We start from the raw sequence: 24,258 nt of genomic DNA, 5'->3' as shown, positions 1-24,258 counted from the left end.
CATACTGGCTATGGTACAAAGACTGATTTCATACCATCTCAGAATACAGTTAGCAACATTGAACTTCATGATGCTTCCCATCAACTTCAGGTGCAATTGAAAGACTTCTAGCTGGTAACATAGAGAAGGACTGTCTAAAAACCAACTCTTACAGTTGTTTCCCATAGGTTCCATGTTTCATTTTGCACAATACAGAATAGAACTCGCTCCTGGCAAGACTATAATACTGAGGCATATGATCTGTCACTAGACACAGAAGAGCTTAGCACCTTCCAAAACTGCTCCTAACCCAGGCAGTTTGGCATTTGAAAGTGCACGCTCAAAATGTGGCATTTACTATGGAAATTGATTTAATCTCCCCCTGTACCCCTTAGCATTTTATAATGACTAGAAAACAAATTTAAGTCCCTAACAGTTTAGATTAAGCATGAGTACACTGATGTTCTTGGTCAGAGCTCCACTGATGTTTACAGGATGTTAGAAATAGAAATATAAATATTCATTACAATCTGAATGCAGAAACAGTATCTTGAATTGGTTAAAAAAATAAAGATCAGTGTAGAATATATGTCTTGAAGACCTCTAATTGAAACAATCCTTTTCAACAGACATCACCATCTTCCCTTTTCCCCCACAACCGAACAAAAGCTGCATTTTGATCTCTGTAGAATTTTTTCTTCAAATTTATTAGCTTCTGTAATTATATAGTCCATTTTATCGTTAAATCAGAAACAGTAAGAGAACACTCTAGGTTGGTACAGTATTTTACAATGAGCATATCAGCTACAATACCTTTACCTAATGTCAGAAAACCAAAACAGAACAGCAATATTTTTGGTTTTTTGTTTTTTTTTTTGACAAACCTGCTTTTGAGATATTACTTATTCTGTAAGGAAGAAAATACTTGAAAAATAAAAAAGTTAAAATTTAGTTAAAAGCTTTACTTGTCTGGGAGCAATCTCATAAAACCTGTTTTAATATGAGCACTTCACAAAATGAAAAACTATTTACAATATCTTGCTTGCAGTTTGGTCACATTATCTACACACATTTGCAGAAGATCTTAGGCAAAATAGGTATGTATCTTCTGACACAGGCTATCAGATTGATTGCACATTTTCCTTTTACGCAATGGCTCTCCTATAGTGCACTGAAGTCAGTGATCACTGTCTAATTACATTCTCGTTTTAATTTATGGCTCAACAATAAAATGAATACCACTTCAAACCCAAATATCTGAGCTGCTGCATTACATATAGTGTGAAACGTGGATTCTACTTTTTTGCGCCTGATTTTCAAGAGAATAATTCACTGCACCAGCACAGTTAACAAATTGTGCAAAGAAATAAGGGACCTGTGCATTCATTTCATTTGAAAATCAAGGCATCATGTCAAATTCCGTCAACTGATTTCCCACTAGTTACAGCTCATTTAAAAAATGCTGATTTCTCTATGGCACTATAATGAACTTTTCAGCACGCTATTACTGAATTACAGTATCTTTTACATATACACTATATTTTGGCCAATAATGTAATTCCCATGTTACACAATATCATTGCCTTCACAAGCAGAGTTGCTACATACATTCACAGTTTCAATAGATTGTAATTAGCTTCTCCAGTTGTGCTTTAAGAATTCCAAATATTTTCCAATAGTAAGTGCAAAGCAAATGTCCGATGCAGCTACAATTGGTCACAGAGTTATAAACTCCATAATTACGAGAAGAGCATACTCTCATTCTCCGTTTTCATCACCTGCTTTTTCAGGTATGACCTCCAGACTTCGACGGGGCTTTGAGATTTCTGCGTTCTCAGTGCCTGGCTTATTGAGTCCACACGAAACAGTGGCATAATGGATTTGTTTCAGATTCTCCAGTGCTTCATTTTTAGCATATTTGAGAAGATCAGCCTGTCCCTATAAAAACAAAAATGCAATTGAAATACACAATTGATAATAAGATTCTCTTCCCCCCTCCTCCCTTCTGTTTCTTTCAGATTAATGGTACAGTTGTCCTCCTGAAAAAAAAAAAACAAACCAAAAAAAAATATAAAACCACCCTATCCTCCCCCTAAAAACCCCTAAACCAAGTATCAAAATTGGATTATTTGATATTAGAAAGAACCAAGCTTTTTGCTTTCTCTGGAGCCAACCGGTTGCATAAATAAAGGGAATGGTATCATTTCTACCTAATGGTTTTTTGGAAAGTAATCTGTGCAGTATTTATAATCCACAGGGGCTATAAATGTTTCTGCATGAAGAAATTGTGAAGGCTGATTTTAATACTTCAGGGAGTCATTCAACTCTTTTCGTTTTTGGTCCTTAGAGATGTTTTTTTTCCCTAGCAATGTGATTCATTCAATAGTAGCATGGTAAAGGATCAATGTTTTTCAAAGTGTAAAATATGAAAATACAGATTGGGAACCAACATATAAAAAGGACAGTGATGATAAAGACTTCACAGGGTTGTATGAGGCTCAGCACTATTGCTATTCCTCTTTACTTGCACTCTTACTCTTCATGGTAATTAGTTTTAAGTAAAGGTGTAAGAGAAACTGTCCCAGACACAGGTGATTTGGCTCTGTCCTGCACTATTACCTACTCCATCTCTTCGTGTTGATCAAACCCCTCTAACAGCAACAGCTCTCATTATCAGACTATGGACAGCCTTTCCTGCAGCCGTTACCTGCCTACCCTGCCCATATACAGGGCACAAGCAAGGCTGTAGCACATGGTGAGCACCCCCGTCTTCCTAGTGCACACAGAACAGTTCACAAACACGTGCAGGAAGTCTGCGAGGGCTGAAGTGACTGCGCTGTGCCTGCCCTCCTAAAGGAGAACTGCCCCACAGATTACAGAAAAGCAAATGGTACTTCAAGAATACCAGATCTTGAACAGTGCCATTTCCAACTGAAGGGGAGAAAAACACACACACAAAGAAACCAACCTCAGGTACTATAGTTTCCTGAGACTGTCAGTTCCTATAATCTCTAGTAAGGTATAAACATTGACTGCACCTTTTCCTGTAACTGGGGTACTCGTGTCTGTCCTGTGTAAATCCGGGCTCCTGACAGACATTTCTCCTGAAGAGATGCTAATCTGTCTTCTAAAGACATAACAGATATGTTGCCTCTTCTCCTTTGCCAAATAAGGCTGAACTCCAACTTTACTTTTTGGTTTAAAAAATGAAGGAGGAGAGGTAGAACAGCAGTTAGCCAAAACCATGTGTGCACTAATGGTGTGATATTTTGCCTTACTTCTTTAGCAACTCAGAACATAAATACTATTGCATGAAGTAAGCAGAATTACGCATTTGAGGCACACAAATTGAAAACAAATATTGCTTACTTCAAAGACGTAATGCTCCCCCCCCCCGCCCCCCATCCAAGAGGATAATAAGTGGGGTTTTTTTTCTGATTACCGAACAGGAAAAAAGATCTACAAGTTCACCAATCACAGCACAAGCTTCAGCTAAAGAGAACCATGGCTACTTTGTTGAAAAATCACATACTTTTTTCCAAACTGACAAACAACTAAAGGCTAATTTAAAACACTCCAGCAGACTACATGAGTCATATCTGGAGTGCATCTGTTTCTAGCCCAAGATTCATTTTACATGGATTAGCAGAATACAGTTCTGGAACTTTAATCAAGTTTTTTATTATAGGCAGAGCAGCGAGCAACAGCCTATTAATAAGGTTGCCCAAAACTTCTCATTTTAAAAAAACATGATTTCACAGTTGCTTATGTGCTTGCCAAACTTTAACTACTTAAGCTTATACTTTCTATGAAGGATTTTTGCCATTGGCAGATTTTATTATTATTACTGTTTTATTATTATTACTCTTTACCCTCATCCATATGGTTAATTCACTTCTGAGAATAAAGACAGGAAAATACTGTCAGAATTTTTAAACAATCTTCTATCCTTCCCTCCCTACTCCCACTTGGAGTAGGGACTTGTAATTCAAATTACTTCAGAGGCAGAAAGTAGTGAATCCAGTTATGTGCTTTCAATACACAAAAATCAGATTTTGAATATGGTTAGTACAATTACTCAGGATTTATTCCTGATCATTCTTCATCTCTTGACAGCTCCAGCAATGTGGCAAGACAATGCATATTCCATTCCCACACAATAATGAACACGCATTAGAAGAAAAAGTCGGGGTTGTCCTGTATGGCCTCTCCAAGTTGTTTTACCACCAACATTCGGTTGCCAATGCAGGCAGTCCAAAAGACAGACTTGGAGGAGGAGAGGAAGAGCCTGGGGCAGGGACTCTGCAGAGAAGGCAGATGGAAAAAAAGGAGGGAGCAAGAGTGATCTTTGGGACTGATCTGGCAAGAAGTCTAGGACTGCAGAAAGGGTTGTTGGACTGCACTGTGTAGAGACTAAATCTCACCGAAGAGGAGATTGTGAAATAACAAAAAACAAACACAGTGTGACAACACTGAATTTGGATTAGACAGGTGAGTGGAGAAAGGGAAAGACTGAGACAACATTTGGGATTGGAACAGAAAGAAAACAGACTGACAAAATCCACCATGTTGAAAAGAGCCTGAAAATGATAGACAAGTAGAACGACTAACAACTCTAAGAGTGTCAGAGCTTGGTAATGAGACTAAAAGCTGGTGAGAGAGACAAAGGAACATGCAGAGCAGGGAGAAGACTGTAGAATAAAATGAAATCAAGTAAGGTGATGAGAAAACAAAAGCTAAGATTGATCAGGAGGATCTCTACAGGAGGCAAAGAGGGGGCAGTATGAACTGGAAAGTAATGGGGACAATAGTGATCAGGGAAGATTAACTTAGTAGACAAGAGAGGATCTGGGATATGGGACTGGATTATTTAATACAAGAGGGGTCCAGATTAAACACATCCGGCCAAGTGGGATCAAGTTTAGGCAAGGGTGAAATAGAAGAATGGATCTGTGTACATTACTCTCTCCTACAACACTTAGAATGAAGTGACTGATTTCTGAATGCCACTGAACTTAGAAAAATGTTTGTGAAACCAACTGTGTTGTCATTATCTGCTGGCATGTCTTGATCCAAAGATGAAACAAGAGCCAACCACTGCTACCGAATATGCACAAGCTCAAGTGAGAAAGGTCTGTGCAACTGATGTAAAGTTCCTAGCTCTGCTGATGCACCATCAGGAAGCCATATGCTGGAGGAAAAAAGTAGGCATCTTAAAAATTCAAATTCTAGTCACAGTGAACACTGTTGAACAGTAACACAATGTATCTGAAAAAATTGCCCCCCCTGCTCCCTGCAATTAAAAGAACTCAAAGACCTTCCCTCTAGTTATATATCAAATATCTCTTGTCCAAGGGCTCTCAAGATTCATTTTCAATTCTTTATATTCTATGCATTCTGTAGCTGCATAAGATCCTGATTTTCACAGTAGGTGCAGCTGATTTGAAAAACAATGCAATAGCTGACTACAAGCTAGAAGACGGTAATGGGCTACTCAGGTGTTCATCTTGTTACCAGCCCCAGAACTGCTGCAGGCTACTTGCTCTGAATGCATATTATAAAACAAATATGAGAAACCTATCAATGGCTCGAACTTTAGTCAAGCAGATTTATTATAAGAAACACAAAATCCTCTACATTCAAAGAAGCAAAGTTGGTTTCACAGACAACTCAATGCTGGGATCTGGAGCAGTCACAGAACCAACCCCATGATTCTTGCTATGTAGAGCTGCCTTGTCAGGCTTTCACCTCACAGATAAGTCAAAGTGTAAACAAATTTAGTCCTTAGTGTTGTCTGGCTAACGCACTACAAAACTCAAATTTACCCCTAGCACCGTGGTTAACAGGCAGTTTGTGGTAGTTCCCAACTGGGAATAGGACCAACACAGGCCTTACGAAACACAAGAGAAAACAAAACTGTGAAAGCACAGTTCTCACAGCAGCAGAACAACCCTTTCCTTCACTGTGGTTAAAATTCACTGACAGAACTGAGTATTATGTAACTTTGATACCTATTTCATATGTTGATGTTTAAAAGCTTCTCAAACAGAACCAAGCACCAAGCTGTTTTGTAGGCAGACATGAAAAAGACTTTAAAGAACATCAAAGAACAAAAATGATATTCATTCATAAACTTTTAATAAACAACAGTGATACAAGATGTGAATTTTAATGCGGAAGCCCAATTCAATATCCTTCCTACTTCTCTGTTGCAATATTGCCTGAATCAACTATCTGGTTTATTTGTTTGGTTTTTTTTTAAATCAACATTAAAAATCATCTGTTTGGTTTTTTGAAGCTTTTGGCTAAGAGGCAGTGTTTTTATATCACATCTCCTGAAAGGTAATTTAAGGGTAATTTAAATCAAACCCAAAATGGTTCCTATCAGTTCTCATACCTATGAAATGAGATATTCAGTGAGATATTTCAGTCATTTGGACATAGCATCACCTACGTCTCAGCACAGCTACCTTTATAATTTGGTAAATATTCACCCATGATTTTTAGTTGACAGATTCTTCAGTGAATGCGTGAACCCTTGAGATGTAGAGATGACATGTGAAATAACTGCATGAGCATTCTTTCCAGGAAACTGTATCAGTAATGACTGGGCTTTAGCTCAGGTTCCAGGACCCAAAGCTTGTATCAGGAAAAGTAAGAAGCCAGTATCCCTTTCTCAAAGCTTGCTGCTCGCTATATACCACATATATACTATAACACAATGCTCCATGCCCAGCTGACACACTCTGAGGGCATTTACAGAACGACGTAACTTCCTAACTTCTAAACATGACTTTAATTAAGAACCAGAATCCCATCAGTCCAATATCAAGAGACTAGCAGTTTCAGATATCTAAATTGAACTGCAATGTGGGAGGCTGAATATATAAAGTAAGAAGTTGCACCCCTATAACTGCCTTGAATATTCCATTTATAAATACATTTATAAAAATAATGTAGGTGCAGAACCAATGTCATTACAGAGATAAGAGATGCCATTAACTGCGCATCTTGGGATTTGCTTTTAAGAGAAAGTAATTCATGTTGTCTAATGTGACATGTCTAAAAGCTCATAGCCAACAAGAAGCATCTAACAAATGCTGGAGTTTGAAGTCCCACCTTCATTCCAAGTGCTTCCATTGAATCTCCTTATGTTTTAGAACAGCTATTTGTTGCAAAGACTAATTTGAAGATGGTGTTATGCTCTTCCTATGGGCATCTCATATTCTGAGACTCTAGAGGTTTTTCTCCCCCAAAGTTTTGCTATGCCACAAAAGTCTGCAAATTGTTACATTAGGCTGTTTGTAGGAGTCTGCTGCAACAGCACTTAGAGTCATTTTCTTCTGTCAACTGTATACTCTTTCTGGCAGGAAATGTGATTATCTATGTTTAGAAAAGATGAGAGCCATCAGTCTGAGTAATAACAATAAATAAATTACTAGCAAATGATCTTTCAAATTGTCTATTTGGAAGAGAGGCATATTCTAACACTGTACAATCTCTGTATCTCTCAGATGGGCAATAAAGTTCACTAAAGCAGACTAAATTTACTGCAACTCATGTTCTGAAGTTAACCAAATACCTCTATGTGCATATGTGGAGTGCATTAGAACGGGAATGTGTGCACATACACAAATTGGATAGAGATGTTTCAGCTGAATTCAAACACACTATACCAGTAATTTATTTGTCCACATGGCTTCAAATTAGGAAAAATAAAATCCTTTAAAGTAGCACTGCGATGTGTGTGCATACACACACACATATAGATACTTAACAACTACAACAGATGTTCTAAACAAAGGGTTCCCCTAGTATTAAGCTGTTTTGTTATTTTATCCATCTTTCCATTGCATCAACTGTTGTCAAAATGTCCCAATTGGAAAAAAAAATTAAAAATCAATATGTACCTGGAGGGTAAAATGCAGCTTAATTGGTTTGGAAAATACATCAGCTACACCATGTGAGCATTCTATGACTCCTCTGTGAGGGAGCTGAGGATGGCACTCAAGCAGAGCTGTCTAGTACGGCTGTTCAGAGCCACACAGCAATTCCTTAACCATAGCCAAGAGACTATGTAAAATACTGTTCCTAATTACAAGAAGAATAAAAAAGTTAAATCCATCTAAGCATGGCACTGCCTTAGACGTGTTGGCTGCTCAACTGTCTTGCTTGTGGAACAGCAAAATTTGGGACCATTAAACAGACAGGGGTTTATTTTTGTGCTATTCAAGAGGGAAGTTAATTTGACACAGGCATGGAATTCAACAGAAAAAAGAAGTTTCAACAGAAAAAAGAAGTTTCTTCTTCTCAGACTGTCACTCTCCTGATCAATTTTCACTTTAAAATATGTGGGCATTCACTTTCCATCCCTGTCCTCACATAGTTTTTAGAGAACTGGAAAAATGGAAATGAAAAACATCATCATTAGATCAAAATTATAACTGCATAATGTCTTTTTCTCCGGACAGGAAGAGTAGCAGTTTAGAAACAGATAAACTTTTTCTATTTAATTATGTAACACAAGAGAAGTTATGGCTACAGCCTACAGGTAAGAGTTAGGAGCAAAAAACCTTGATGTGTTACTTCAAACAAATCACAACCTGTAACTTTCTGTACATCTAAATGTGAACAATAGCACTTAATAGATGACTGTGTATGATCTGTAAATAACTTTTAAGATGTAACAACAGTGCCAGAACTTTCTGTAACATTCCTGTTAAAGTTTTGACAACAGAGTGATTAAAAACCTCACAGATTATTTTTTTTTTATAAAGTATTAATTACGGGACAAATTGTACCTTCCTACAGAAGGGACCTTATCCTGCAAGCAGAAAAAAAAATAAGTCAATGTTGAAGAGGTTTTCTCAATAATCTCTCCAAAAGCAAGGCTTTCTAACTCCATAATTACATTAATCCTAAGGATATGCACAAAAGCCCTTCAGTGCTCTGAAGAGACAGATCTGCCACATGGGTTCTTCAATTTCTGGCTCACACAGAAATCACGACTTCACATTTCAGTCACTTATCAACCTCAGACCTCCTCCCCACCAACCCTTATGCTCTGAATGGAAAGTAGAGATGAAATAAAGGTACTGCCGTTTCAGGCAATATTAAAGAGATCTGCCTATCCAACCTGGTATCTGATGCCTTTGACAGAAGAGTAAAGCGGTAACTTAGTTCTCTGACATTTGCCCAAACCCAGCGAACTGACTCCCCTCCTTTCTATTCCCTAAGTAGCACGGGAATGGTACTTGACACATCCCATGCAGGTATGTGTTCAGGAAACTCCACTCTAATAAAGTGACAGTCTGCCCCTTTTACCTATAAGTAAAACCTGAATGCATACTTTTAGAATGTATCAACAGTATAAGCCGTAGTGAATTTTGCCTCATTTTGATTCTCCTCTGCATTAGATCTGTGCAGTACAGCACAAAGGGCAGTACAGAGCACTAAGCAACACTGTGAAAAGCTTAACAGCTGAAACCAGCATGGAAAGCTGGAGAAATACATATACATTACTGTTTTTCTGTAGTAGTTCATTGTAAGAAGAGGTCATAGGGAATTCTACTTTAAATAAGGACCAACAATAATAAAATATGTGGGAGAAAATAACTTTATAATTAAAACAGGCACTATAACATAGTGATGAAACATTTGACTGAGTGGGACAGAAGAACTCATTAGTGCATGTAAACACAAAACTTGAATAATTTGGGCTAGGAGGATAGTGTCAAGGGAATAAATTAATGGAGGCAGTTTTGCTATCTCTATAAATTTTTCTATACTCTGCTGAGATGAAAGACCAGCAATAAGAAACCTGAACTGTTCCCCATTCCAGTTTTCTGAGGGTCTCTGGCTAAAGGTATTTTTATACTTCATCATTTATTACGGCATCAAAATGTAGGCAAATGCACCCAACAAAATGCAAGGAGAATCTCTAGCTCATATACACCCAGCTTACTCCAGTCTGAATTAATAATTTGTATGTATCATTAATCACCATTCATAACTGACTGCAGCAGCAACACCTTCCCTTTTGTTTTTCAGTAACAGCATTAACCTCAACGCTCTTACTCCTTTCCAAATCACAAAGCAGGGTTTAAACAGCAGCATAGCTTCTTCCCAGCACAAATCAACACTTAATTGTTTCACCCATGTATTCCAGACTACAGCAGATCCCATTAACGTGAAAAGGTTGTAAGAAGAAAACGTCACGCAAACTAAATGAAACAACCCCCACGACAATAAAAGAAAAATCCACACTGACAGCCTGCTGTGTTTTCAAGTTATATAAATTAAACTGAACATGGTTAAAGAAGTGAATAAATCCATTTAAACTGTGACACAAAATAATGACCAGTAAAAATATTAGAATGTCAGTTGTGAATGGAAGAACACAGTAATTAACCAAAGGAAGACACATTACCTTTAAAATTGTAATGTTCCATGTAAAACTTTCTACTGATTTTTGCAGTTTTCTTTCTTTTAAGCCTTCTCTTGCTCCTATATTGTGCAGGTTTTCATGAAACTCCATTGCTGTAGAGAATAAAAGAGGGAGGAATATAGTACCTATTTTAACACATATTTTGTAATCACTAGTAAGGCAAAAGGACAGTGAAAAACACTCAGAAATTTTATTCTTCAAGCACAAATGTATCTGATCTAGTATGTGCAACATTATAAACATGCCAACATACACAAATCTCTACGCCAAAATCCACACTGAAGTACCTGTTGGGTCACTGCCATACAAAGATGGAGCAAAGCAAATATTTGCTATACAAAAATACTGTTTAAGCACAACTGAACTTGTTGCACCATATGTAAAATCCTTTTTGTGAGCTGCTATAGGATGGAAACAGTACTTTCATGAAATACTTCATCCTAACAGATTTATTTTGTGCCTTGCTCTTTTATGCACTAAATTTACATCATAGTTGTCCAGCTAAGAGCTTACATGCTGCAGCCAGCCTATAAAAGTAACCTTCTCACCTTATCCCTGAGGAGACAAGGAGTAACTGTGAAGGAGGAGTACCAAGTGAACCGCCAAGGACATTTTACCACACCCACGTAAAATGCTGTGTCCACAAAACCCATATCTGACAAACTTAAAACCAAAAATTTCTGGCAAAATTCATACTAGCTTGAACGAAACACTGAGTGACCAAAGCTTTATTGCACTGCACAGATGTAAGAAAAATAACTTGCTTTCCATGCTGCTGTTACAAGCCATATAAAAATAAAATTTAAACGGCCTCCTTCATGCAGGGGAAGTAAAATGTCCTTCCAAGGGTACACACATCAGCCCGCCATGGATTACAGCAACTCTCCTATGGAAGTTGTATGTTAAACTGAGCTCTCAGAATCTCCACCAGGAAAAACATAAAAGGTATTTTTGAGGGCAAAGGCTGGCAAATGGTTGTGACTTACACCTACAAATGTAAAATCAAGTTATAAGCTTAAGTAAAAACTGTAACTAAGTTGACTGAGATCTTCTATTTGCCCAATGAATGTATGTGCTTCAAAATTTATATGTAATTTACTATCATGGAAGACGCATATGAACTCACAGTAGCTGTCAATCCTACAGTGGACTGACTTCTAAGGACATTTTAAGGTACCTATTCTTTGTAATATTTCTACCTGACACTCATATCTTGTTATGAAATACGAATGAATGTTTTTTTTGTACATTCCCTTACCTCAGGCCAGTGCATACATACATGTGTGTATACCTATATATACACACACATATCTCTACACACACATTGAAAAAAATATTCATAAATTCATTTAGAAGAAAAGATTGCTCTTTTTAGCTTTTCTTAGTATTTTAAATTTTACTACAAGGAAAACAAATGCCAAATATTTTTCCTGCATTAAACTACTGTATCATTTTTATTTCAAATACTTCTCCATAGCTCTAACTCTGCCTCTAGAGTTCATCTTTTATTCCCCCCAGACAGATTTCCAACCAGGTGAGAAATTGAAGTTCATTCATCCATCACTATTTCCAAGAATCCATTTCCTGTTCACATCATCCAAAAAATAAACTTCCAATATGATCATGGAAAGATTAGGCACAGATCCATACTTACAACATTACATTTCTAGAGCACCATGGAAATACAGAGCCATAAATGCTGAGACTATATTGCTAAACTTTTGGAGCTCATTCTTCCCAACTATTGTAACTCATGTAAATACACTACAATGTATGTAACAAAATAGGAATAGCATGATTTAAAAGCGGGTTTTTAAACTGAATACAATGCTGCTAACAATTCTTCCCAATCATAACCAAAGATTTCACAGCATATCCTTCTCCTCTGCAGTACACTTCTTTAAAGCATCCTGATAAGCAGTCTTTCAGTATTTCCGAATCACTCTTTTTTCTCCTTCAGTGCTGAATCACATTCTGGTTCCCCAGTGAATGCTGATTAGTTTGAATTTCATGACATCTCAGCTTTTTCCTCTCACTCAGGCCCTCACCCCTAACCCTGGAATGCACTAGCTAGATAGCTTTAAAACTCCTTCATCCCTTCTGCGAATACTTTGCCATTCAAGATGCTCTTTTGAAATTTAATGTACAACTCTTTTCTCCCATTTTCAGTAACTTCAAAGAGCATGAGGAAAAGAGAAGTGCTCTAAAGCTGATCAATGCAGTAAGAACCCTGTATCATGTGAGAAGACTAATAAGAACTTGCTTGGTTAGTCTAGCAAAAAGAAAACCAGAAGGGGAGTAATTGCTCCCTAGATACAGATCAGTCAGGTAAGACCTTGGACATCAAAGAATCATTTCAGCTAAAGGACAATATTAGGATGAATATCTGTCTGTAAAATTGGAATTTATGTAAAATTTATAACCATTGTAGATGTGGTTCGGTAAGCAGCTTTGAAAAGCAGAAAATTACTCAAAAAACTTATATTCATTTTAAAACAGAGCTGACATGATCAATTTACAAAAACTGTGCCTGGAAGTAGAATTTAGGACCTCCCAGGCCTGTGTTTCCTCAACCAGCTGCATGATGATCTCTCTAAATAGTATTACATGGCAGACCTCAAACCTGCATTAACTTATGCTTAGCATATTCTGAAGGAATATTTCTGTTTCTGAACTAAAAAAGGGCTGATGACAGTATAGAAAGTGGGACTATGACATACTTTAATAACAAACTTTTTCTTCCCAAATAAAACACACAAGGCAATATAACAGTCTTGACAGGCTGATAAGAATTCTGAGCCATCACTTCTCAGAATATTTTCCAGATTGCAATCTTAGCTGTATTTTATGGTCTTGGATTCTCAATATTTTAATTATCACAAATATATTCAGCAGATACAAAACCTTTCATAATTTACAATAGGCATGGTATTGTTTTGCTGACACTTGAAATGCTGGAACAAGGAAGATGTATTTCTATTGCTGCCCTGCATGCTGTTGGAGAGCCAACACTTTATTTTGAGGTGAAAAAATAATTTAGAGATGAAAAAATAATTTAGAGATTTATGTGAAAACCAACATTGTTTATATGTATATATATACACTATTGAAATTTACTTGTTTCCAACCGTATTTAGCTTAGAAAAAATAGGGTTTTTTATTTCTTCAAAATGAAATAACTCCATATGAAATTCATATCCTTAATGACAAACTAGAAATAACACCTATTTAAAATTGGTTAGCAATTCCTCCCACTACTGGGCTTTCACTGCAGTTTCAAAGTAGTATATGTAAGATACTGATTAAAAAGTGACATATAAAGCAGATGAAGTGATTCTGCTATTTTAAAACTAATTAAGAAGCATATACTAAAAGGGTAAGTCGCCTTAAGCCACCGAGCTGCATGTATTTATATTTTCTTTTTGGAAAACTCTGATGATAACTACATGTTTATTAAAATCAAGATGTGAAAAGAGACCAAAACATAGAGAGTTTGAGTGTATGTGTGTAAGGTAAGAAAGAGTTCTGACTGTTTGGAAGCCTGCAATTTGTTTACTTTTGTAAGAGTTACTATCACAAAGCCCTGGAATACAACCAACTGAAAGCTGAGTTACTAATTTTTTAAGGAATCTTTAGCAAAACAGTGAGCACAACGCTTGTTATTCTGTATTTCTAGCCAAATCTCTACTTAACACACTCCTTTGTTTTCTTTGATGAAGGCTTTCTTGCCAAGAGCATGATTTCAACTAGCTGAGACACGACTACGCAGCAGGTAGGCTCCTCCTGATGCAGGTTTTTTTCTCTTAAAAAATACCTTAATCAAATAGCACAATGGTAAAACTTTGGCAATAAATGTGTTTACTGAGTAGACCTAACATGAAATTGGTAGCAAACCATTTGTCTATAAAATACATGCTGATAATAAGCGCTTACCTTCAGTCAAGCCAAATATACTTTATTTCATTTTTGGTAGAGCCCTTTGATTTAGAAGCAAATAAATTATTTTTTAAAAGAGTAATAAGTAATAAAAATAAACATTAAATATTTTTTTAAATGGAAAGAAAATACCATACAGCTCTCAATTAGGTTACCACATTGCAGCTCAAGTATTATGTACACTCATCTTGAATGCTTACTAAGTTTCTGTGAATAATTCGCACAGACAGATTTATTCTTTCAAAGAAAAAAATCCAAGAAAATAACTCATACATTAAAATACTTCTACACTGTGTCGGTTAAATGGTGATATAGGAAAGAATTCTAGGAAATTAAGCTGCAAGTACTCATTTCCACATATAAATATTTAATCTGCACATTCAACTGCTATACTTGGCCACATCTTTGAGAGCCAGGATTTTAGGTTTTTTACAGTATTAAATACATTTCTGAGTTTTTTTTACTCTAGATTATATCCCTTAAACAGTCACGTATTTCAATCTCACAAACAATTTCCTCTTAAAATAAGTTTATCAGAAAAGTGGTTGGGAGTCTGGCTACCAGATCACATCAACAATAAATCAAATAAATCATGTTAGAGAAGAAACAGAAGTCACTATACTTGTAAATTCTCACATATTTTGCTTACAGAACACTTTCCGTAAAAAGGCTTAAAATGAACCTTAATAAATTAATACTCAGAAAACCTCTGTATTACCTAAGTATCACTGCTAACTGCAAAAACTGAGTCTTAACAGGAATAAGGATTAAATCCTCAAGTACTCCCAAGCACCTGCTTCCCACTGAAGTCACCCAAAATATTTTATGTCATAACTAGAGAATCAAAATTTCTTTGCAGATCCTAAGTGTGCTTCAGCTTCAAAAAGCTCCAGGTCTGAATTATGTATATTCAGTAGGTTTAGACTAATATTTGACAAAACTATACATTAACAAAATTAGTTGTTCAGTATTTTTCAATTATTATGGCAATGTGCAGTGTTCCATCTCCAGTGTACAGAAGACTTTATTCCACAATGACAGTCCTTTGAAAAGATAGACTGCATTTCTCAATGTGGGTGAAGTTAAGCCACTACCACATGAGAATGAACTAACACTGACATTAAAGGGCAAAAACAGAACTCCAAAGAAGATTCTTTCCACAGGCTGCTGTTTCCGTCTTTTCTTTATCAGCCTTGATCCTCAAGAGAGGCCAACGTAAGTCTAAGGAAAAAAAAGCCTTGATTTTATCTAATGCTAGAAAACAGACTTAATATAGACATTGCTTTATGGTACACTGTAATTTCTTCCAGTCTTCAGATCCTCCTGAGCCCACATTGTTTCACTGGCAATAGTAATTACTACCTCTTTTTCTTCCACAGTAATGTAACTTCTCTTTTCCTTACTATGACCCAATGCACCAGAGAAATTTGGTACCTTTTTCTTTCAAATTGTCTGATTAACACATTCAATTTAAACCCAGAGCCATCTTACCAAGTTTTATTTAACTTGGGATTTGCTGTTGTTCAAAATATAAAGAGCAGGAAAGTACATCTGAAATCCTGTTCAACTTTCCAGCACTTCTTCTAATAAAGCATGTTATGAAATCTTTCAACCATATATTATACATATATTATATTATATATATAACCATATTATAACACTTCACTACCTCTGCTTTTTTTTTTAAGCCTCATCTACAGATAGTTTGGAACTGTTGGTTAGTCTCTGTCAGCAGGTGTTGTACTAGTTAAACTGTCACATGTAGATACAGAAAATCCACAGGAGAATAAACAAGATTCCTCATCCTTTCTTATTTTTGGATTAGATTCTAGTTAGCATAGCAGCATACCCTTTGAGCAGATCCTGGTACATAAAATGTCTGCTGCATTTGTGCACTCTAGTATACTTCTCTATATCTTAAGAAATATAATTAATCTTAACTCTTTAATAATTTTTGCAGGTATAAGGCAACTGCTAAAAGTAAAAACTACAAGCCAATATAATAGGTTAATTTTGTAAATATTCCTGTACTGGGAAAGGCTATTTAAAATCAAGAGTTCTGTTTTAGCCTCTTACAATGATATCCTGATTTCCAGTATATAACCAAATTTTCCAATCATTTCTTCCCACCGAGGCTGCTGAAAGTTGAGCATGGAGCTCTAGATGGTCATCATCAACACAATCTGATCTTTTACTGGGCTAGAATTACATGAACAGTGTGGGGGAAAAAAGGCTTCATATGAAGGGGCAAACTCAGGAGACAATACAAAAGTCTGTGCTAGTTTAAGCACTTGCCCTGGAAGGAGTGAGCAAGAATGTTGAGAACATCTACAAGTCTGGAAGATCATCCACTCTTCTACAAAATATATCAGAATCCCCCCAAAACACCACCATCCAAGGCAACCAAAGACACAGCTACAGGTTGGGCAGAGAAGACACTCAGAGCAGCCTGAGGGGAAGGACTTAGGGGTGTTGGCAGATGAGAAACTGAATATGAGCTGGCTTCAGCATGTGCTTACAGCCCAGAAAGCCAACCGTATCCTGGGCTGCATCAAAGGAGCGTGACCAGCAGGTCGAAGGAGGTGATCCTGCCCATCTACTCTGCTCTCATGAGACCCCACTTGGAGCACTCTGTATAGTTCTGGTGTCCTCAACATAAAAAGGACATGGAACTGTTGGAACAAGAATGATCAGGGGACTGGAGCACCTCCTGTATGAAGACAGGCTGAGAAAGTTGGGGCTGTTCAGCCTGAGAAGAGAAGGCTGCGTGGAGACCTCATAGCAGCCTTCCAGTACCTGAAAGGGGGCTATAAGGATGCTGGAGAGGGACTCTTTGTCATGGACTGTAGTGATAGGACAAGGGGTAATGGGCTTAAACTTAAACAAGGGAAGTTCAAGTTAGATGTAAGGAAGAAGTTCTTTACTGTGAGGGTGGTGAGGCACTGGAAGAGAATGCCCAAGGAAGAGGTAAATGCTCCATCCCTGGCAGCGTTCAAGACTGGACAGACTCTTGGGCGACATGGTCTAGTGTGAGGTGTCCCTGCTCATGGCAGGGAGGCTGGAACTAAATGATCTTAAGGTCCTTTTCAACCAAAACCATTCTATGATTCTGTGTATTACAGTGAGTTATATGTGAGGAGCAATATATGAAAAATACAGTGTACGACTGGTGTGAATAACAGTAGAGAGATTTAAGCACAAAGAAAAAAAGACTGATGAAAGCTACCAAAGTTGATCTAAGCACTTCCCCCTACCCTGCCCCTAGCAGAACGTGGCTTCAAGAACATTCAAAACATAGGAGAGGACCAGCATTACAGAGCTAAGGAATATATACAATGACAGTATAACATGAGCTGCTGTGGAGCTGTACCTGGAGATGCTTAATGGAGTAGCCTGAGGAAGATGGACAAATAGGAAGAAAAAAATGTAGAAAAAAATGAAGCAGACAGAGTAAAGTATAAAAAACACGTAAAAATGATGGACTGAATACATAAAGTTGAGACATATAAAGGATTGTACTGAATGTGTCCTTTATTAACACCTTTCCTTAACGCTCAGAGACAGCCTACTGTGTTAACAAACCTTCAAAATGATGTTGTGACAAGTGTGGAGAAAGGACTTACAATAATTTGATAGCTGGCTTAGAAATAATGGGAACAACGAGAAAACAGAGAAAATCAGGTATTTCAGAAAAAAGGATTACTGACAGAGAAGGGCCTCGAAGTGCTGTTTTAGTCATAGCAGGTGATGTTGGAGTTTATTTGATGGTGGTAAATACTGTAGATTGTTTACTTTTAACAGTGAACTTCATGAAAAATATAGTAAAGGATTCAATTCTAAGATCAGCATGTCCCACTGATGTAAACACATTAAACACTGGTCACTTATGAAGTCCAACACTAACAGATAAAACAGCATTTCTTTACTCCCTACTTATGAAGTCACAGTTTCGATGCAGTGCCTCCTCATCAAAAGACTGGCTGATAATGGGCATTATTTCAGAAGACATGGATTAACAAATTCTGATGAACTTGTGTAAACTCCACAGTACCCAGGACATGAATATCACAAATTCTCTTTCAAGTCACTGATAACTACACAAATGTTGGGAACAACTGATGTAGTCACTCCTTTTCACTGCTTAAAAAAACCTCAATTGCACACCCAGTCGAAAGTGCTCATCAAGATTTAATTGTATAAATTTCTTTGCCTCTATTAAGGGATTACCTAATCTGTACATAACACAGAATACTACCTTTTTTGCATCTTACATGCTTTGTTTTGGTGGACCCTAAGTCAAAAACCAATTCAGAATGCAAATAACAGGAACAAATAGTAAAAGAAACAGCTCAGTAAATGTGTTGTTTTGCTGAAAAGCTTTAGCAGTGAGGAACTGAGAGTTACAGCTATTAGAAAAAAAAATGACTTACTTTAATTTTAAACAACAAGAACTATTCGCAGTGCTTGTAGAGTTATCATCCTTGTCTTCTTCTACATGCAGCCAAGACACAGCTTTTTCCCAATGGATATTGTGTACTGTGCTTATCTTTGACAGCATCCAGAATGGCTTGATATTCCCTTTTTTGAAATTGTATCCTGAAACTCCTGAAGGACTGCTTTGGAGTACATGTTAGAAAATGTACTAATTTTATGTCTTTTACTACTTGCATTATTTAATAAACTAAGTCCCTGCTATTTTAGTCACTGCACAGATGGAATAAATAAGACAGTCCCTGCTCCAACACGTTAGAATCAAAGTATGAGGAAAAAAAGAGAACAGATGGGTAAAGAAAGAGTGGGGAGGACAAGGAAGCAGCAAAAACTATTTTGGTTAAGGTGGTAGGAGGACATGTGTCAATCTAGCTACACTTGTGGGATGGCTTTTAAAAAACAATTCAAAGGAAGTAGCCTAGTGGATGTTTACAGTGAGCATGTGGGACAACATGACAGAAAGCATGACGATGGCTGACAATGTATATAGGCAGTAGAAACTCTTGCTACCAAATGAGCAAACAGAAGAAAAGTGAAAGCAACTCAGTCTGGATGTACAGTGAGGAAGAAGTATAGAAAGGAATACAGGGACAGACATCATCAAAATAACAGCCAGGAAAATGGTATACATAAAGCAAAACTGTAAGGGTTGCTCTCAGAGAAAAAGGAGAGTGTAGCTGAGATCCCAGAAGATAAGAACCTGAACAAGAGATCTGGCTGCACAGATGACTACAGAAAAGTATATGTGTTAAACAACACAGAAAAAAATTATCTGAATTATTAGCACACGGTGCTGGAATGTGTATTTCTGCATGTTATTAGCAGTAAACCAACACTGTTAGAACTGTATACAATACCTTTATTTCCTGAATTAAATCAGGAACCTTAAACACCATTTTTTGTAGGTATTGTCAAGGCTACTTTTTCCCATACACCCATTAACTTACCCTTACTGGTGTTACATTTCACACACTGTAATTCTCAGTGTCACGAGATCCTCCTGTACTGTTTCACAGCCATATCTACCTTTGATTATGTTCAGTAATTCCTTGTCACCAGCAAACCGTGGTTGCTCATTATTTGCCCCCTGATCATTTAATGAGTACTTGGCATATTGCATGTCCTTTTGAGCTCCCACTGCTGAACACTGAAACAAATTCCTAAGCTACAGTTCTCTCTTTCAACCAGTGATGAGCTCAGGCAGTATTTAAATATAAAACAAAAAGGAAACAAGGAAGATTCAAAAGAGAAATACAAGAACGATGCAAGATGGGTAAAGAGGAGGTTAGGAATGGGGTAAGGTGACGTGGACATTCAAATTCTTTACTCTAGAGAAGATAAAGGAGAATTTCAGGTCTTTTACAGATTAAGGGGATGGACTGGATTATCTTTACATCCTTTACATCTCCCATTCTTTTTTCTTGTAGGATCTTTAGCTGGCTTAACAGCAACAAGTTAATGACACTGCAGTAATTTTGAAGTCATGCAGATTTTTTTCTTAACTTTGCTAAAGAATGAGAAGTCCAGTGGGAACCAAAGCAGTTATTATGCTCCCATATCTTTTCATTAGTTAATGTATCGAAAATGCTTTTGATAACTATTTCATTAAGAACAGAATGTGTTGAGATGAAGTTAATACGCCAATAGGAAGAAAGCAGAGAACTTTTTTATGCGGTTTAATTCTAAAGAATCAAAATGAGAAGATTATAGTTAATTGTTCTTAAGGAAAATTAACAGCAAAGAACCTGAATTCTGAAAACAGCCATCTAAAGAACTGTATTTCTACTTATGCAATAGGTGAGCAAACTAAGTAAGAAATAATGGTGCATTTATTTTAAAATTAGTTCTGAATTTTAAAGGAGGTCGAAAGTCTTCTTATTAAACATAAGTTAGAAAACAGTTTAATGGAGCAAGTCAACTTTGACTGCCTAACAGAATTCTCTTATAAGACTGCTCGTGACAATAAAAATTTACTGCTTATTTGCAGCTTCAGTATTTCTTCTCATTTTAGCAGCTTTTCCACTTTGAGTAGAGCAAAAAAGCCCAGGCGATGGCATAATTTTGCTTTTTTCTTATCGAGAAGCTACATAGGAAAACATATAATCTTTTACTCAGAATTAAATACAGTAATATTATGAGATCAATTAGTCATAAGGGAATCTTTAAAAACCATTGATATTAAAAAGCAATTCAATTCAACTCATTCACCTTTAAAAGTACCTTGACCGTGCAGGGCTAAAACAGCCCTAGATAGCAGGATCTATTGCATAATCCACATTTAGGCTTATGTTATCAAGCTGGAGGTTTCTCATTTAAATGAGATCAAAATCTCTGCTATTTAACACAAAGTCTTTAGCAGTTAAGTCTTTAGCATTCTTAAAACAAAAGATTCTTGGCCCCAGCTTCAATTCATGTGAAATAAGGTTGTAAGACTCAAGAAAATGAAATATATGGAAGTTTACTGGAATCCGTATGAGCTAGTAGAAAGTCTTCTCTGAAAGGCAACAATTCTAAAATACAAGGTAAAACAGGCAATTAGCTTTTGCCTTACCTCTAACCCAAGGATCTAAATTGTTTCAGGCATTGATAAAGCTAAAAAAATATGGCACACTACAACTATAAAAATGGGAAATCATTCAAGAAGTGTGCGAGTCTGCAAGACAGTGACTTAATGGCAGCATGGTATTTTTTGAGTTTTGTTGTTGTGCTTTAACTTCAGCCAGTAAGCCCCACACCACCACTTGCTCACACCCCCTGTGTCAGGATGGAGGAGGGAACTGGAGGAGTAAAAGTGAGAAAACTCATGGGTTGAGATAAGGACAGTTTAACAGGTAAAGCAAAAGCCACATGTGCAAACAAAGCAAAACAAGGAATTCATTCGCTACTTCCCATGGGCAGATGGGTGTTCAGCCATCTGCAGGAGAGCAGGGCTCCATCATTCATAATGGTTACTTGGGAAGACTAACACCATCACTCAGAACATGCCCCCTCCTTCCTTCTTCTTCCCCCAGCTTTACACGCTGAGCATGACACCATATGGTCCGGGATATCCCTTTGATGAGCTGGGGTCAGCTGTCCTGACTGTGTCCCCTCCCAACTTCTTGTGCACCCCCAGCCAGCTCAGGGGTGGAGTGAGAAGCAGAAAAGGCCTTGCCTCTGCGTAAGCGCTGCTCAGCAGTAATTAAAACATCCCCATGTCATCAACACTGTTTTCAGCACAGATCCAAAATACAGCCATATATTTGCTACTATTACGGAAACGAAATCTGCAGAGTAGTCACATATGAAAATAATCATAGTCACTCACGTTATTTATGATTATTTATGTTTTACAGCTTGAAGTAACTAGGAAAAATAAAATTTTTCAAGTATTTTGATAGTTCTTTGTCTTAGGAATGTGTGCTATGAATAATGGGGAAGATTTAGAAATCCAGAACGATCAAATACATACCAGAAAAACTTTAAGAAAACCTGTGAGACCAGTAGATCATAATGAAGTTTAAAAAAGACCTTCTGCATCCATGTGGTTTGAAAAGCCTGACAGATGTAACTGTCTACAAAACCAGTTCTACTCTGAACAGATGGAACAGTAACAAATCAGCAGAACTAGAAGGTATCCTTTCCTGTAATCCTATGTTTGCATTTGTGGAAATGGCTATATTGACAAGCTGCTGTCCATATATAAAATAACCACAATTTCTAAAACCAAGCTGTAATTCTATGGCTCTTTGATCTGAAATGTCCTCTTCACTATTATTCTATGTGCCTAATCACAGTATTTTTTGTTTGGGTTTTTTTGGTTGGTGAGGGTTTTTGGTGTGTGGGGTTTTTTGTTGTTTTTGTTTTTCTACAGTTGAATAATTAAACTGCATTAAGGATTTGGAAATAAAAATGCAGTAAGTTCTTTATAATATTTTTTAAAAACAGCTTGTACTTACCTGATTTCTGACACTGTACTATCTTCTCATATAAGCTATCTGTATTTTCAACTAGAGTCCTGATGGTCTGAAGCATCTGTGGAGTAAAAAATAAAAAAATATATAGAAATATCAGTAAAATTCAACTTTTACTGAAAAATTTTAATCAGTAGAAGATGCTTAAATCTCAACTCAAATCAATAATCTTATATTTGTTGTTAACATAATACATTCATTTTGCTGGTCATGACCAGGCAGAGAAGTGCTCTAAACGTAGCATGAAGACATAAAAAAAATGATGGCTTTGGGCTGGGATCTGTGAACACTGGAGTAAAACATCTACTCCACAGTTCATTGCCTATCAAAGCAAGTGGAAATTATACAGCCATTTGCCAGGTAATACACTTTTGGTGGCCTGGGTGGGATAACCTGCATGCAGGTTTCCTCTTCCTCACACACTCTGACATACCGGATGATGATCACTCACCACCCCCTGCTTCCTTTTTCCTAGGGATCATCCCATTGCTTTTCCAGATTTGTTCCTCTACATTTTCCTTTTTTGTGGCTTGACCTGTACATATGTATGAGACAACACTCTATAGAGGAAAAAAAAAATCAGTAGAGGCTGATACTGGAGGATGAGGAAAATAACTTATTCCTTTACCTGGTCTTTCTAAAGAAAAACCCTTTAATGGAAGCTCAGCTGAAAGCACACCAACTAAGATGGAACCGTGCAGATTTTCCAGCCAACGGTTATGTATTGAGAAGTAACAACTTTGCTTCACGCCTTACCCACAGACATCTCTGGTATCCGCTCAAGCAGACAGTTTTCGCACCACTAAAACAATTAGAAGTTTAACATGTTACTTGTAGGGGCGTTCATGTGGAAATTTCTTTTCCTTAGGAGAACACAGTTGCTGCTGTGAGCAGGAGCACGCCATTTTAAGGGAAAAAAAACCCAAACCTCTCTAACACTTTTCCTCAGAGAAACATTACTTTAAAAGGCATGACTATGGTTGTCCTTCCTCACACTTATTAGAAGACTTCTCCAGCTGGGTGACATTGAAGCTGTTTTTCTGAACACTGCTCTAAGTGAGGCATAAATCACTTTGAAGAAACACGCAAGTAAGCCTCAGATTTTTGATCATGACAAGTGTGCAAGCGAGCAGGCAAAACACCTGCAGTGATGTCAAGTACTCTACAGACTTCTATTATTTTCAGCTACACAAAAATCCGGTTTAAGTAAATGACAAAGCATTTAAAAATAAACCAGTTCTGTTTCGATTATTTCAATTAAAAATCATAAAGAAAATTATGCAAACCCCACAATTTTTAATTTATGCCACATATAAACAACATGTGAATAAGGAACATAGGAGTATGTGGAGGTCATCATACTGGATAGTTTAATCTAATCTTCACATTCTGATCAATCTGTATTTAATTACAAAGTATCTATTTATCTTGATTTATATTATGTCCATTAAA

At 36.9% G+C, this 24,258-nt stretch overlaps 1 protein-coding gene across 1 annotated transcript in view; it reads right to left on the bottom strand.

Moving 5' to 3' along the window:
• Positions 1–831: 831 nt before the first annotated feature.
• PLCL2 (phospholipase C like 2) overlaps positions 832–24,258 on the bottom strand; it is a 102,624-nt gene continuing 79,197 nt past the window's right edge. Inside the window, exons 4-6 of the mRNA XM_062602055.1 lie at positions 22,792–22,867; positions 10,409–10,518; positions 832–1,917 (exon numbers count right to left, since the gene is read on the bottom strand). Coding sequence (XP_062458039.1) covers positions 1,738–1,917; positions 10,409–10,518; positions 22,792–22,867 — 366 coding nt within the window. The 3' untranslated portion in view covers positions 832–1,737. The remainder of the gene's footprint in view (positions 1,918–10,408; positions 10,519–22,791; positions 22,868–24,258) is intronic.

This window comes from Pezoporus occidentalis, unplaced genomic scaffold, assembly GCF_034315485.1.
Source record: "Pezoporus occidentalis ecotype Australia unplaced genomic scaffold, CSIRO_AGI_Poc_V1 ctg75, whole genome shotgun sequence".
NCBI lineage: Eukaryota > Metazoa > Chordata > Aves > Psittaciformes > Psittacidae > Pezoporus > Pezoporus occidentalis.
This window is presented reverse-complemented; position numbering and strand designations above follow the sequence as displayed.